The 15,887-nt window shown below is 42.2% G+C and overlaps 2 protein-coding genes across 3 annotated transcripts; both read left to right on the top strand.

The window, feature by feature from the left end:
• The first annotated feature begins 34 nt into the window (after positions 1–34).
• Positions 35–7,750, top strand: Hars2 (histidyl-tRNA synthetase 2, mitochondrial). Of its 2 annotated transcripts, XM_027927546.3 has the most exons (13): positions 35–317; positions 1,522–1,596; positions 2,526–2,645; positions 2,764–2,859; positions 4,019–4,144; positions 4,241–4,348; positions 4,525–4,623; positions 5,071–5,164; positions 5,488–5,615; positions 5,691–5,933; positions 6,093–6,209; positions 6,402–6,548; positions 6,963–7,750. In XM_027927546.3, exons 1-13 carry the CDS (start codon positions 210–212, stop codon positions 7,020–7,022), a joined length of 1,521 nt encoding a protein of 506 aa, XP_027783347.1. In that variant the 5' UTR covers positions 35–209; the 3' UTR covers positions 7,023–7,750. The 2 variants fall into 2 exon arrangements, with proteins under 2 accessions (XP_027783347.1, XP_071468407.1); XM_071612306.1 differs by lacking the exon at positions 2,764–2,859.
• Positions 7,751–8,586: 836 nt separating this feature from the next.
• Positions 8,587–15,210, top strand: Zmat2 (zinc finger matrin-type 2). The gene is made up of 6 exons (XM_027927791.2): positions 8,587–8,693; positions 9,041–9,134; positions 10,641–10,764; positions 12,217–12,290; positions 12,869–13,014; positions 14,109–15,210. The coding sequence occupies exons 1-6, from the start codon at positions 8,676–8,678 to the stop codon at positions 14,250–14,252; spliced, it is 600 nt and encodes a 199-aa protein (XP_027783592.1). The 5' UTR covers positions 8,587–8,675; the 3' UTR covers positions 14,253–15,210.
• The last annotated feature ends 677 nt before the right edge of the window (positions 15,211–15,887 follow it).

The following is a 15,887-nucleotide window of genomic DNA, read 5'->3' as shown; positions in this document are numbered from 1 at the left end:
TGGCCCGCCTGCCTAGAGAGCCTCCGCAGAGTGCAAAATCCACTTCCGGGTTAGAGAGCCTGGGAGGACAGGATCTCAGTCAACCTGGACTAATTCGGTACTTGGTCCTTCCTGGCGATCTCCGTTTCTCCCGCGCACTACGGGGGTCCCGCCCCACTGGTTCCCAGGCCTTTGGCTCCTGTCCCGGAAGGCCGGTGCTCTGCCGCACGATGCCCCAGCTCGGACTCCTACCCAGGAGGACCTGGGCTACGCTGCTCAGCCAGCTCCTGCGACCGCCCCGCGCTGCGTGCATCTCTGCAGTAGGTTGTCATAGCCAGGTGAGCCGGACTGAGATAGCTTGTCTTTCAGGGTTGGGTCTTCAGGTCTGGAAACATGACTCGCGACCTGTACTATATTATCACGGCTTTTTAAATGGAGTGCTCATTATGTACTTGCACAGAACTAAGCATTTTGGGTGCTTTGTCATTTAACATTTGGAGCAATCTTGGGAGGTTGGGGTTTTTATTTTCATTTTACAGTTGAGGAAACGGAGGCTGCAAGGTTTAATGCCATGTCTGAAGTCATGCAGCAAGGGCATTATTTTAATACAGGTCTGTATTCTATTAACTGAAAATTTTGGAGTCGAACACATTATATTCTTAAGCAAAATATTGTGGATATTCCCACTAAATGGGATGGCCAGAGACCATAAACACATTGAGTTCACATTAGAGTTTACTTTAAAATGAATCTCAGAAGGACATCTTCAATTTTCAGAAATTTTTGGAGTTTGGTATTACAGATGAGGGATTGTGGCTTTGAACTTGTACTTCTCTTTGGGGGATAGAATCACTAAAACATGGAACTACCAAACCCTTTATTTCTGGAAGGGCATATGACATGCTGTTAATAAAGACAATGTTCTGTTTTGCTGTGCTTTGGAAAGTTCCTTAATGTCCTCTTAGCAGATGCAATGTACTGTCACGAACAACAGAACTCCTTTTAAAAATTAATTTTCAGTCACAGCATGTTACTAGCCTGAGTTTTTAAGTTTGGTCAAGAAATGCTTTCCTTTTCACCTCAGGCTTGTTCCGGGTTCTTGGGCTACTTCTGTTTCAGCTTACATTTTCCTTATCTCCAAGCCTGATAAACAAAATTATCTTATTAGGATTCCTATTTTTGCTGTTTGAGTAGGAACTGAAGACTGGAAGAAGTCATAATTAATTCCTGCTTCTACATGTTTGTTGGTGTAGTGGTGTTCTGTGCCTTCATTGTTCTCAGTTATTTAAACTTTTTCAGACACTTAAAAACTAAGATACAGTGAAGAAGCTTGTGTGGTGAAGACCTGACCTCATATATTACATGTATATTTGTAGATACAGCATAGGTTCTTGAGGAGGGAGGCTGAGATCAGGATAGCACTCAGGCTTCCTGTTGCTTAGGGTCAAGGGTTTTTGTAGGTTGGTGGTCCACAGGATCAGTGACGTCACAGGTCTGACCAGTGTGCGATGGAGCCACATCTTATATTCCTTTTTCTTCCAGGTTGCAGAGGCATTGTTAACATCCCAACCTAAACCACATCAAGAGAAACCAAATTTTATCATTAAGATCCCGAAGGTAATACCCTTTGCTCATCCTGTCCCATTAGCATGCTTTCAAGGACTGACCTCTGCATCACTTATTTCTCTGACCCCTTTTAGAATCCTTTTAAGCTAAGTTTTTTTCCTCCCTTTGGACCAAGGATTGAACCCAGGGACACTTAACTACTGACCCACATCCCCAGTCTTTTTTTTTTTTTTTTTCATTCTGAAATAGGGTCTCACTAAGTTGTTTAGGGCCTTGCTAAGGCCTTAGGGCTGGCCTTAAATTTGTGAACCTCCTGCTTGCCCTCCTGAGTTGCTGGGAATACAGGCATGTGCCACCACACCTAGCCTTTTAAGCTAAATTAAAAGAAAACAACACATTCATACAAAACCTTTACAGCTGGCCATGGTGGTGCATGCCTGTAATCCCACTGACTCAAGAGGCTGAGGTAGGAGGATCACACTTTGAGGCTAGCCTTAAAGACTTGGTGAGGTCCTAAGCAATTTAGTGAGACCCTGTCTCAAAATAAAAATATAAAGAATTGAGGATGTAGCTCAGTGGTAAAGTTCCCCTGGGTTCAATCACCAATCTAAAAAATCCAAGAGGTCCTGAGTTTGATCCTCAGCACCACAAAGTTTTGTTTTGTTTTTACAAAAACCCTTTACTGGGCTCGGGTTGTGGCTCAGTGGTAGAACGCTCGCCTAGCTTGTGCCAGGTGCTTGGTTTGATCTTCAGCACCACATAAAAATAAACAAAATAAAGGTATTGGGTCCAACTACAACTAAAAAAATATTTTTTAAAAAAACCTTTACTATTTTTGAGATATTGGGTGGGTATCAGAGTCAGAAAAAAATGTTATCTCTAAACCTTAGATTATAGGTATAGTTTAACTCTTTCTCTTAAAAAGTCATTTAAAATTTTTGTTTTGTTTTGCTTGTATTTTGGCTGCTTTTGGCTTCCAGGGCACCAGGGATCTTAGTCCTCAACAGATGGTTGTGAGGGAGAAAATTCTTGATATGGTTGTCAGCTGTTTTAAACGTCATGGAGCAAAGGGTTTGGATACCCCAGCATTTGAGCTAACGGTAAGAATAGAAGAGGGCCTAGAACCCCTTTTCTTTACCTACCTTCAGAGTCCCAAAGGGTTTCTCATCTGTGTTCTCTAGTCATCCTTTGAACTGTGGCTCTATTTGGCCCCTGTAGGAAATGCTAACTGAGAAATATGAAGAGCACTCTGGGCTCATGTATGATCTGAAGGATCAAGGTGGAGAACTGCTGTCCCTTCGCTATGACCTTACTGTATCCTTCTGAGTGCTGCAGTCTGACCTCTGTCCAGATCCAGAGAGCTTTCTCTGACAAAAGAGAAGAGAGTGATTCTGGGACACTATAGTTTTATTGGCAGTAGCCTTTACTTCTGGTTTCTCCCAGAAGGCACTTGTTCCAGCAGAGCCTGGGCTGGAGCCCTGTCATTTAATTTTGTTGTGTATTAGAATTCCTTGGGGAAGCTTGCTGAAACATCAATTCCAGAGATTCTTATTTCTGTAACTTCAGTGGAATTCAACAATCTGCATTTTAAACAGGCATCCTGGGTAATTAAAATGCATGTGGTCCTTGGCTTACACTTTTAGAAATAAGGATTTGAAATTGTAGGTGTGGGAGGCCAACCTTACCGGTGACTGAGTTACTCTCCCCAGCTGGGTGCTGAGGCGCTCAGTCACAGAAATGGGTGTGTCTTGCTACAGCCCCATGGGTGAAGCTATGCTCACCTGTTCCTTTGTAATATAACCCCTTGCCCTGTTTAGGATAGAATCTTCCATGGAAGTGCCTTGTGTGTGTCCCCTCCTCTTACTGTGCCCTTGGGTGTGGCCTACCCAGGTGTCAGTCAACCTGCTGACAGTGGACATCATGAAGATAGACTCAGCCCCCTGAAACCTGACCCCTTGCCTCATTTGAATAGCTTCTCCTCAATAAAAGGGGTCAGCGTGTGCTCTCTCTCTCTCTCTTTCTGCGGACCCTTAAGGTCAGAGGAGCCGTCATAGCAACCCCAAAGAAAAAGGTATTTGTGTCTCTTGTGTGGTTATTTCTTGCAGCCCAGTTAGCCCAGTTTAACTAGAGTGACCCCTGAGCCTTTTAGTCTCGAGAACAGAAACCTGGCATGTAGGAAAATCCAGGTTCTGAAGCTTGACTATTTTGAAATAGTAGGGTTTGGGAGGAAATGGCCCAGACCTGAATTTCTCTGCTTCTTCTTTCTGTTCAACTTTCAGTTTTGCTAGGTGAGATTCCTTCACTTGACACTCTTCAATATATTTTGAATGCCAAGCACTGCTACCCCTTAGGGACATAGAAAGTCCTTGTTCTCAATCCTAGTGGATAAGATCCAATTGATAGAGGACCAATCCTCTCTAATGGGCCCAAACTTTGAATGCAATATCTTTCTTCCTTAATCTATCTATATGAGGTCCCCTTTGCTCGTTATCTGGCCATGAATAAATTGAAGAAGATGAAACGCTACCAAGTTGGAAAGGTGTGGCGGCGAGAGAGCCCAACAATAGTCCAAGGCCGCTACAGGGAGTTCTGCCAGTGTGTAAGTGACCTGATGGGGATAGCACAGCTTGATAGTTAAACAGGGAATTGACTGATTAGTGGAAGTTTTTTCCTTTTTTTTTTTTCTTTACTGTAGGATTTTGACATTGCTGGTCACTTTGACCCTATGATCCCTGATGCAGAATGTTTGAAGATCATGTGTGAAGTCCTAAGTGGGTTACAGCTAGGGGACTTTCTCATTAAGGTGAGGCCAAGGCTGAGGACTGGGGGAGATGTCTGGATTTGGCCTGATAATGTGAATATACATGTACTCTTTTGGTAAGATTTTTTTTTTTTTTTTCTTATTCCTGTTATGAGTCAGGAGGTTTTAAGGGAAAGGGTCTTGACAAGGCACTTGGGTTACTCACATTGAGTTTACAGGTCAATGACCGGCGGATAGTGGACGGGATGTTTGCTGTTTGTGGTGTTCCTGAAAGCAAGTTCCGTGCCATCTGTGCCTCAATGGACAAACTAGACAAGGTAATGAAGAAACCATGCTTCAGTAGACCCTATTTGGATTTCTGCCATGTCCTCAAATTCATACCATTTGAAGAAAATAAGGAACAGTGTCTGGAAGTGAGTTCTTGAAGGAGGAAGTTAAGGAGATATTCTGAAGCAAGATCTGAGTTGTACTGTATGGTGAGGATAGTGGCTGAGTATCTTAGACTGCCTCTGAGGGCTTGGATTGTGGCTCAGTGTTAGAGTGCTTGCCTAGCATGTGTGAGGCACTGGGTTTGACTCTTGGCACTGCATATAAATAAATGAATAAAATAAAGGTTCATCAACATCTAAAAATATTTTTTAAAAAACTGCCTCTGAGTATACTAATATATTTAACTATTTATGACATACATATTAAATGACAGATACCCTTTTCCAGTTAGACAAAGGATTTGGAACTGAGCTAACATTTGGATATTTATGCAGATGTCTTGGAGAGATGTGAGACATGAGATGGTGGCAAAGAAAGGCTTGGCTCCTGAGGTGGCTGATCGAATTGGGGAGTATATCCAATGTCATGGTAAGAACCAGGGTTTTAAGAGCTGTGATAGAACCAGGCTGCTGCTGACATTTTCAGTTTCCACCTCCAAATCAGCTACTTTCTATAGATGTATTTATTAAGCTTCAGAGCCTGGTCTGAATTTAGTTTTCCTTTTACTTAATATAAGTATGTTGTATCTTCAAATGGCAGAGGTAAAGGCAGGGGAGGAGGACCTCATGATACGAGACCAGGATCTTCTCTTTCTCCTTCTCCTTCATTTAAAAAACAAGATTAGATAAATTTGGATGAAGCACATCCGGGTAAATAGCATACACCTTATTGCTCCCTACATTTCTTCCCAGGTGGAGTATCTCTGATAGAGCAATTGTTTCAGGATCCCAGACTATCCCAGAATAAGCAGGCCCTGGAGGGCCTAGGGGACCTGAAGTTGCTTTTTGAATACCTGACTTTATTTGGAATTGCTGAGAAGGTAAGCTGAGTTGGGAGTGGACCTCTTGTGTCGTGAGAGCCTGGTCTGGGATTGACTATAGCCTTGTCCCCACAGATATGCTTTGACCTAAGCCTGGCTCGGGGCGTGGACTACTATACAGGAGTGATCTATGAAGCAGTACTGCTACAAACCCCAGCTCAGGCTGGGGAGGAGCCCCTGAATGTGGGCAGTGTGGCAGCTGGTGGGCGTTATGATGAGCTGGTGGCCACGTTTGACCCCAAGGGCCACAAAGTGCCATGTGTGGGCCTAAGCATTGGAATAGAGCGAATTTTCTACATTGTGGAGCAAAGGATGAAGGTAGGTCCTAGGTAGGGCTGAGGTAGGGCTAGAGATCTAAAAATCTATTTCTGGCAGTACAGTTGGACTGCTTTTCTGATAATTTATTTATCTTGGTTTTTGGAATTGCTGGTGCAGAGGATGTTTTTATTAATTTTACTTTCTTCTGTTTCTTATCAGAATTCTTTCAAGAAGGTACGGACCACAGAGACCCAAGTATTTGTGGCCACGCCCCAGAAGAACTTTCTCCGGGAACGGTTGAAACTAATTGCAGAGCTTTGGGATGCTGGGATCAAGGTATAGTGGGGCTGCTATCTGTGCCATTTAGGCATATATGGAACTCAGGAGCAAGGCTTATTTCTACCTTTTTTAGTATACCACTAGAGGGCCAGCCACTTATTTCTGGCTTCCTTGGAAATGTATGTTTTTGGAGTTTATGTGCTATGGTGATGGTAGTAAGGTCCCCTACTGTGTCTTGACTCCTTTCAGGCAGAGATGCTATACAAGAACAACCCTAAACTATTAACCCAACTGCACTATTGTGAGAACACAGGCATTCCATTGGTGGTCATTATTGGTGAGCAAGAACAGAAGGAAGGGGTCATCAAACTCCGTTCGGTGGCCAGCAGAGAGGAGGTGAGTGGGAGCAGGCAGAAATAGAAGGGATCAAGTGTTTGTATCTTTTCTAGATTCTTAAGAAATATGTGTTTTCTGGCTGAGAAAATAAATTCAGGGGTAGTAGTATTAGGGTTGAATGAAGACCTACCCCAAACAACAGTTGTAACCAGTGAATATTGGCTGTGTGGGCAGAAGAAGGACAAATGAAATTTGAATTGGTGTTTTGAGACTAATCAACAAAATAGATCAGATGTTTTAATCCTTTTCGTCTTGAGGGCATACATTTTCTCGGTAAACTTGGAGCCTTTACTACTCCCTACTGGTTGCATAAATAGTTGGAACTGATACAGAGTAAAATAAATCTGGAAAAACAATGGCTAAGAAGATAGTACCCTTTCTAGTTTGTCACATGAGGGTTCTCTTATGTTTTAGGTTGCCATTAAACGGGAAAATCTTGTGGCTGAAATTCAGAAGAGACTGTCTGAGTCTTGATCCTTGCCTGGTTGCCATCTGCTGCTCTTTGTAGAAAAATTTTCATCCAGGACTGAATTCCTGATAGACTTCACAACAGCTGGCCAGGATGGGTGACAAGTGCCTTCTGCCTCCTCTGTCCTTTCTGAATACGGAACTATAGAAGGCCCTAAGGACTCTTGGGCTAGTGTAAGCAGCTACTCTGCCTGGTGCAGATGGCTGGTATGTGAAAGAGACATACGTTTGCTGTAGAGGCAAATTTGAAATGCCTCTGAATGCTATGAAGAGGTGCTAAAATGGTTGCTGTGATCAAGGCTCTGGAAGAGTTGTCTCAGGCTGAGGATTCTGAACCATTGAGATCAGATGCCAGATACTTAGCTTTTCATTGCAGTGTTGGAACCAGATTCTGGGGAATGTGTCCACAAGTCCTTGGCCTGTCCAGAGAGTTTTGGGAAGACAGCACGGATGGACAATGGCTATTTTCTGCTACATCTGAGGACATAGATGGTATCTCAAGAGCATGGTATTATTTCTAGCCTATCCACTGGTAACAGTAGCAGGATGGGGCTGTCTGTTTAATAACCTTGAATATTGAACTTAATAGGTGAATTGAATAGATGGAGATCTGATCTTTTGAGATTTTGGAGACCATTTTCTATGCCAGAATCATTGCTGTGACTATTCTACACTGCCATGGAGGCTCTTCTAGAATTGGTTGGATAAAATATTAAATAAAATATTAAGTGTAATAGTTTGGGTAATTTGCTATCATGGGGTTCATTTGCATAGGCCATAGAAAATGATTGAGTGTACACTAGAGAATTCTGTGGAGAAACCTCCCTGGGGTGATACTTCTGCATTTAGTAAAGGGAGCTGCCACAGTTCCCTCTTTCTATTCTCCCTTCATACACTTATGTCACTAAAAATCACCATATTGTGAGCCATTTGCCAGAATGCTTCACTTTAGGGTGGTGTACTGATGACCTTTCTTTCCATATCTAATCCTGTTGATTAAATTGTGCCCTACAGACTCAATGGCCAATTCAAAGAAAACTGAGTTAAGGAATGGGTGGGTCCATTATTTCAAGAACTAGGGCCCAAGTGCAAAAAGAGTTTTTCTTCTGTGCCTGGGGAAAGGTAGCAGCTGTTGCAAATATCCTTTAGCTTAGGACCATATTCCTAGTGCTTGCTGGTGAATGGAACTTATAGATCCCCTAATTAGCACTTCAGCCTTTCAAAGGTTAGAAACTCTTTGACAATACATGCATAGTTGACTGGATTAGATCAACCCCTTGACAATACACGCATAGTTGATTGGATTAGATCAACTCCTTGACATGTATAGTTGATTGGATTAGATTAGTTTCTGAAACTCAGTTTCCTTTTTTGTAAAACAGATGAGTTGAACTAATAATCCTTTGATGGTTGTTTTGAAAGCCTGAGTTAAAAGAACGCTTGCAGGCGCCCTTACTTCCGCGTTGCTTCACGCTCTCATTACGCCTGCGCCATCTCCTAGGAGCGGAGGCGGGGCCGACGAGCGCGTATTAGAAGCTCTCCAGTCCTTAGCGCGTTTTAGAACACGGGACTCTAAACTTATTGGACGGCGGTCTTGCTTTACAGCTCCAGGCCGCTTTTTACGGCATTTTCCGGCTTTCCATTCACTTCGCTGTGAAGATGGCGTCGGGCAGCGGGGTAGGTGTTGTGTGTGAGGAGAATGTTTGCGGGTAAGGGCGGGTGTGCTTTCTCGTCGCTGAATAGAGACAGACAACGGTACCCGACTGGCTTCCCAACACCACTTGGCGATCCCAGGGTCTGGGTTCGAGAACTCCCCCTTAAGGTCCAGGCGCAGAGACCGGAGAACTCGCGGAGGTCTCTCGGGTTGGGGTCCTGAGTCCATCTTAGCCTCCTAGTGCGGTCCAGAGAAGCTTCGCTTTCGGAAAGTCCCGGGTTGACTTGGTGGCGAGAACACGGTCACCTCATTTTCTCTAGGGGTCCGGACACCATTAGCGACGGATCTTGAGCACTTTTTTCCCCTACAGACAAAAAACTTGGACTTTCGCCGAAAGTGGGACAAAGATGAATACGAGAAGCTCGCCGAGAAGAGGCTCACGGAAGAGAGAGAAAAGAAGGATGGTGGGTGCCCACTTCAAGGGTTAAGGGTATCATAGAGGCGATGCAATGGCTGGAGAGTGGGTGGGAGTTGAAAAGCGCTGCCCACTTGCCCCATGTCATCTCTGGGAGCGTGGCCTCCCTGGTCTTCGGTTTCTACATGTATAACAAAATGAGAGCGAGAAGGTGGACTGAAGTTGAGTTTCTTCTCAGCTTTGTTATCCTCTGCTTCCTTGCCATTCCTTCGCTTGTTCAGTTAGTGCTTTCTTGAAGGACATACAGAGAGGAGACTGGAATTTGCAGTAGTAACAAAGAATAAGCAAAGTGGAATAGTTTACTGCTGAACACTACTGCTGTCTTTTGAAATTTCTTAAGGGAGAGAAGGCCCAATCAAGACCCTCCCGCAAAGTCTCAGAAAAAAGCAGGGGTACCCACGAGGAATTTGTGATTGTTTCATGTGATGCTTAGTGGATGCCATTTCTCAGTACCTGGTACAGTGTCAGGGAATTGGTACTCCTCTTCTATATCCGCTTCATTTTACAAAAAGAAATTTCTAATTTTCTCATCTGTTTTCAAACATACAGTCTTATGCTTTACTTCCATACCACCTTATCTAACATTAATCCTCTTTGTTTTTTATGTAATGTGTATAATAAATAGTGCTTGGTGTGCCTGTTAAACGAATAAGTATTTCCCAAATGTTAGGTGGTCTTTTTAAAAATTTGACCGAGTGTTCCTTTTTGTGTGGTGCTTAGGGTATCTGCATGCATAAAAGCATTACTGAGTGCCTTGCTTCTCTTAAAAAGGTAGCTTCTGGTGGAAATACATAACTCCCCTTCAGTTAAGTTAATGAATAGAAAACACGTTGCTTCTAGACTTGCTGGCTTTATTTATTTATTAGATTGGTACCAGGGATTGAGCCCAGGGGTGCTTAACTACTGAGCTACATCCCCAGCTTTTTTTTTTTTTTTTTCTAATATTTAGAAACAGGGTCTTGCTGAGTTGCTTAGGGCCTTGCTAAGTTGCTGAGGCCGGCTTTGAGCTTGTGATCATACTGCTTCAGCCTCCCAGGCTGCTGGGCTTACAGGTATGTGCCACCGTGCCTGGTGACTTGCTGGATGTAAAGTGAAGAAAAGCTGTAGTGAATCGGGATTGCTTATCACTTTTTTCTGTGTTCAGGTTCTCATTCAGCTGCTGCTAACTGTCTCTTGGGTGCATATTGTGTTTCATCTTTCATGAATCAAAAAAGAAATGAAAACCTGAGCGAGGTGACACATGCCTGTAGGAGAATTGCAAGTTCTAGGCCAGCCTGGGCAACTGGCCAGACCCTGTCTCAAAATAAAAAAATAAGGGCTGGGGGGTGTAGCTCAATGATAGAGTGGAGCTGGGTTCAATCCTTGGTACCACAAAAGAAACAGAAATAAAAAGAAATGAAAGTAGTTCCCTGGATTTTGAGTTTCATTCATTTCTTTTTCTTTCTGGTTGAAGAACTATAATTTTGAAGGGACTTTCTTTCCCATCATGTTTTAGGAAAACCAGTGCAGCCAGTCAAACGGGAACTTCTGCGGCATAGGGACTACAAAGTGGACTTGGAATCTAAGCTTGGGAAGACAATTGTCATTACCAAGACCACCCCACAGTCTGAGATGGGAGGGTAAGTAGTTTTTCATCTTTGTTTGAAGCAAAGATGCGTATAATAATCTACCTGTTGGTTTTAGGAAGTGTAGAGGAGGGTCCCTGACCCCAGGGGACAATCTTATTTTGACCATAATTCTATCCTTTTATGTAAACATGTATTTTTATTTCTCTCCAGGGTCTTTAGTGAACAGTCTGTGGGAGGGGAGGGATTGCTTTGTGGACTTCGGTATATTAGTCCTATGACTACTGGGGTGTTTTTCTTTGTTAAGGTCTCAAGTTTGTGGTCTTTAGGAGAAGTTGCTTTGTGGGCATTTTAATATTAGTACTAAAACTACTTCTTAATATCTTGAAAGGGATTATTCTGTCAGAAGAAATGAAGGAAGGAATTACTGAGAAGATTTTTAGGGGAGAAATTAAATAGAGCTAGATTAGAACTAAGAAGCTGTTAATGGTGAAGAAAGGGTATTGAGGTTCCAGATTAGCTGCAAAGTCCATAGTTGTTATTAATTGATTGTATGGAAGATGCTGGTTGTGCATCTTCTTTCCAGACCGAGACTACATTCTGTAGGAAGTAGGGTTCCACAATAGCTTGTTACCCTTTTGTCACCCTACGACTCTTCCTCTGTTCAGTTAGGATTTCCAGCAGGAGAGCAATATAGATACCAATTAGTGTCCCTTCTCTGAGCTGTTTAGTATACCCACTGATATCATTTTTATCTCTGTTATCTTTTGTTATGTAAATTATCAAGTTAATTCAGAGTTAAGCAGCAAAAAATAGTTTCTGTGGGCAAGGAATCTGGGAGTAGTTTACCCAGGTGTTTCTGGCTCAGGGTCTTTTGTAAGGTTGTAGTCAAGGAATTGGCTTGGAGGTCTAAATAAAGCTGGAGGATCTGCCTTCAAGCTCTCTCACATGCCTGTGATTTGGAGGCTGAAGTTCTTCATCCCATGGGCTTCTCAAAACAAAGCAACTGACTTGCCCAGAGCAAGTAATCCACACAAGGACAGAAGCCTTGTTTTTTAATGTCCTTAGAAGTACATACCATCGTTTTTGACGTTTTATTGGTCATACAGATCAACCCTGGTACCAACTGAGAGGAGGCAACACAGGGTAGGAATAGGAGGGTTGGTCTGTTTTGGAGGTTGGCTACCACCCTCTCTCAAGAGTTAAGCCATAATGGAATGAAGCCTTCAGACTCTAAAGAGATTACATAAAAATTAGTTTCTTTCTGTGTGTGTTGGTTTACACTTACCCCAGCATCTTGGAGGCTAAGGCAGGAGGATTCCAAGTTTGAGGCCAACTTCAGCAACTTAGTGAGACCCTGTCTCAAAATTAAAAGGACTGGAGATGTGGCTGAGTGGTAAAGCACCTCTGAGTTCAATCACCAGTAAGCCTGACTCCCTGAAATTGTAATTTCTTGTTTGATTAAAACCAGATTTGACCCATGTGCTATTTCTTCCCATCTGTCAGATATTACTGCAATGTCTGTGACTGTGTGGTGAAAGACTCTATCAACTTCCTGGATCACATTAATGGAAAGAAACGTAAGGCTTGGAGGTAGTTTGTGAGTGGGACTGGGATTGGGTTTTGGAAGTGGGGTAGGGAAGAGTTGTTTGTCTTTGTTCCCACCCTTTTTTTTTTTTTAAATACCCAGGGAACTCTTCCATTTGCTTTAGCACAGGCCATCCTTTATTTTTTTAGTTTAATATTTCTTGAGGCTGTAAGGTGAGATATTGTTCTAAGTTCTCAGTAAGCCCAAATATGGCCTTCTAGGCCTAGGTAGCCCCACTGGTGCTTATCTGCTAAGTAAGGGCAGTAGAAAGCCACTGCTGCTGCTGGAAAACAAGTGAGGATAAGAATTTCTTTTAGCCATAATTACTTCTCCTATATAATTATTTTGGGTATTTTGCAAAAAGATATATTTTTTTATTATTTATTTTGTGGCGTTGGGGATCAAACCCAGGGCATTGCATATGCTAGGCAATTGTTCCACCACTGAGCTCCTTGCCCTGAAAAAATGTCTTCTTATTTTATTATTTTTGAAACATTAAAAAAAAAAATTCCAGGACTTTTTGAGGGGCTTTGTAATAACCTTAATTTATTCCCTATTGATGCCACCCAGATCAGCGAAACCTAGGTATGTCTATGCGTGTGGAACGTTCCACCCTGGATCAGGTGAAGAAACGTTTTGAAGTCAACAAGAAAAAGATGGAAGAGAAGCAGAAAGATTATGATTTTGAAGAAAGGATGAAAGAGCTCAGAGAAGAGGTGAGACTCTTATCCCTCCCCCTCTTTAGCTTTGAATTTTATTTTATTGCTCATGGTTGGCTCCCTTCTTCATGCTATACTTTCTCTTCCCTAGTTTTGTCCCTGAATTTCTGTATACTAGGGGAAAACGTTCTTTGAGCTGCTCATGAGCTAAAGGAAATGGCTCCAAATATACCTTTTTTCCTGGACTGTTTGGGCCATTTTCCTAGACTGTTTCAGCTAATTATTTTTTTATTTAATTTTTTAAAAAGACTTATTTTTTTTTTTTAAGAGCAATTTTAGGATCACAGCAAAATTTAGAGGAAGGTATAAAGATTTTCAATTTACCTCCTGCACCCCACACATACATAGACTCCCCATATTCTTTTTTAAAACTATAAGACTTAAAAAAAAAAATGGATTAGCTCAGTGTACCTAGTCTCTGAGTAGTCTGTGGATCTAGGTTGATAGTGTCAGAATTCTGTTTCCTCCACTTACTGACTGTGGAGGAAACTTAGAAACTGGGGTGTGTTATATAACTTCCCCATGATTCAGGTTCCCTATATTAGTGATCTTAGTATAATAATACATAAAGTACTATGAAGTACTTCCTGGCATATGCTACATGTTCCAAAATGTTAAATGGTTTTGTACCTATAACCCTGTTAAGAACTAGAAATGAAAGGGGCGGCGGGGGAGAACTAGAGATGAACTGGGGTATAGGATTGGAAGTTCCAGATTATCCCTTATAATCTTTGTTTAAAAAAAAATTACTCTAATTTGTTATATACCTTATAATCGTTCTGTGGCTTTTACTCTGCCCTTGAGATTTTTTTACTTTCTTCTAAAGATAGAAAGGAATCTTGAGGCTCCCATTTCTTTCTTTCTTTTTTTAATATATATATATATATATATATATATATTTAATTGTAGATAGATACAATACCTTTATTTTATTTATTTATTTTTATGTGGTGCTGAGGATCAACACCAGTGCTCCCATATGCTAGGCAAGCACTCTGCCACTGAGCTACAACCCCGGCCCCTCCCATCTCTTTTGACAACATTTGGCTCAGGAGTCTGAACTTCTGAGTTATTTCTACCCGTCCCCCCAGGAGGAAAAGGCTAAAGCATATAAGAAAGAGAAACAGAAGGAGAAGAAGAGGAGGGCCGAGGAAGACTTGACATTTGAAGAAGATGATGAGATGGCAGCTGTGATGGGCTTCTCTGGCTTTGGTTCCACCAAGAAGAGTTACTGAGGCTTTCTATGCTTGGCCTAACTTTGGCCTATGCTGGACCTAACTTTGTGTGTGTGTTAGGGGGATCATTTCTTTTTGGGTACTGGGGAAAGTCCTTAAGAGTGTCTGTGGGCAGGGCTAAAGGGTGGGTGTTTGTGGCTTCCCTCTACTGTGGGAGAGGACACAGGATGCAGAGGTAATGCTGTGGCAAATTCCTTTAGCTTCCAGTATATCACTGGAGTCACAAGACCTCTGCCCATCTGAGTTCCCAATAAAGAAAGGCCTCCCCTTCTGAGACTGCTTTCCCAAAACTCCCTCTGCATCTTTCCCTCTTCATCTATCTAACCTCTTGTCTGAGCATCCTACCTTTATCCTGTGTTCTGCCTTTGTTTTATTTTTGACTTGTTCAGCTTGCACCAGAAGGATTCTCTGGGTCCCCATTTTCCAGCAGATGCCATATTTTTGACCAGCCCTGCCTCCCATCCTGCCCTATGGTTCTCTAGCCTCCTCCTGTGCATGCATGTGTATTTCTGCCTGGGTCAATGGTATGTGTGGATTGTGTGCATGAATCTGTCACAAAGAGGGGAGCCTGAGCTAGAATCTCAGAGCATTGCTGCCCTGGGGCCTGATGTTCTTGGTTTCCTTAGCGCATGTAACAGGAAATTAAATGGGATGAGTGTTTGGTGTGGTTTCTGTCTGCTGAGTTTTTTAACATTGTTCTTCAGATGTGGACTGTTTTACCTTCTCCAGTTTGTTTCATTTTACTGAAGATTTCTTTGTTTTTGTCTTCCTTGTGAGCAGGCTCTTGGAAGAACCTGTTTGATGCAAAAAAAGAAAATGGAAAAAAAAAAAAAAAAAAACACAAACCAACCAAAACCCAAAAAATACAACCAAGCAAACAAACTCACTGTGGGAGCCCTTGGGTCTCAGAGGTTATTCAACATGTATAATAAATGGCATTGACTGGGCCTGTTTCACATTTGGTGGGAACATTCCATATTTTTTCCTGTGTGTATGTTTTTCCTTCCCATACTGAGGATTTACTGTAGAGCCTTTTTTCTCTCTCTTCATTTGACCTCTGTGTTTTTATATTAACTTAGGTTCCTTCAGCATGAGTTGTTTTCCTCTCATGAAAGGTCTGGGTCCAGAGGAGTCTAGACAAAACTTCCTATAATTTCAGCCTCCTCTGATCATGAACAGAAGTCAGGGTTGAACTTAACAGTTTTTCTTATCTGCAGTTGGGCTAGGCACCAGGTTACTCAGTCTTAGCACTATTTACATTTTGGGCTAGATAAGTCTTTGGTATAGGGGCTGTTTTAAATATTATAGAATGTTTAAAAACATCCCTGGCCTCTAACCACTAGATGGCATAACAGCACCTCTAGTTTGACAACTAAAAATGTCTGTTTCAGGAGGTAGGCAAATTGCCTCCTCTTAACCTCCACTGAGAATCACTGAGAAGACGACTTCCCTACCAGGATCTAACTTGAGAATTAAATAGCACAGTCTAAAAACAAAACAAAAATCTGATCTAAATCGGGTACTGCCAGATCTAGTGATACAGATGTAAAAAACAGCCATAACGCAAGCAAAACAAAAAACCTCATTGAAAATACATTTGCTATTGTATGCTGAAAAGGAGAATTTATTCAGGCT

Source organism: Marmota flaviventris, chromosome 5 (genome assembly GCF_047511675.1).
Source record: "Marmota flaviventris isolate mMarFla1 chromosome 5, mMarFla1.hap1, whole genome shotgun sequence".
In the NCBI taxonomy this organism is placed as follows: domain Eukaryota; kingdom Metazoa; phylum Chordata; class Mammalia; order Rodentia; family Sciuridae; genus Marmota; species Marmota flaviventris.
The sequence above is the reverse complement of the archived record's forward strand: the minus strand, read 5'-3'. Positions and strand labels throughout refer to the sequence as shown.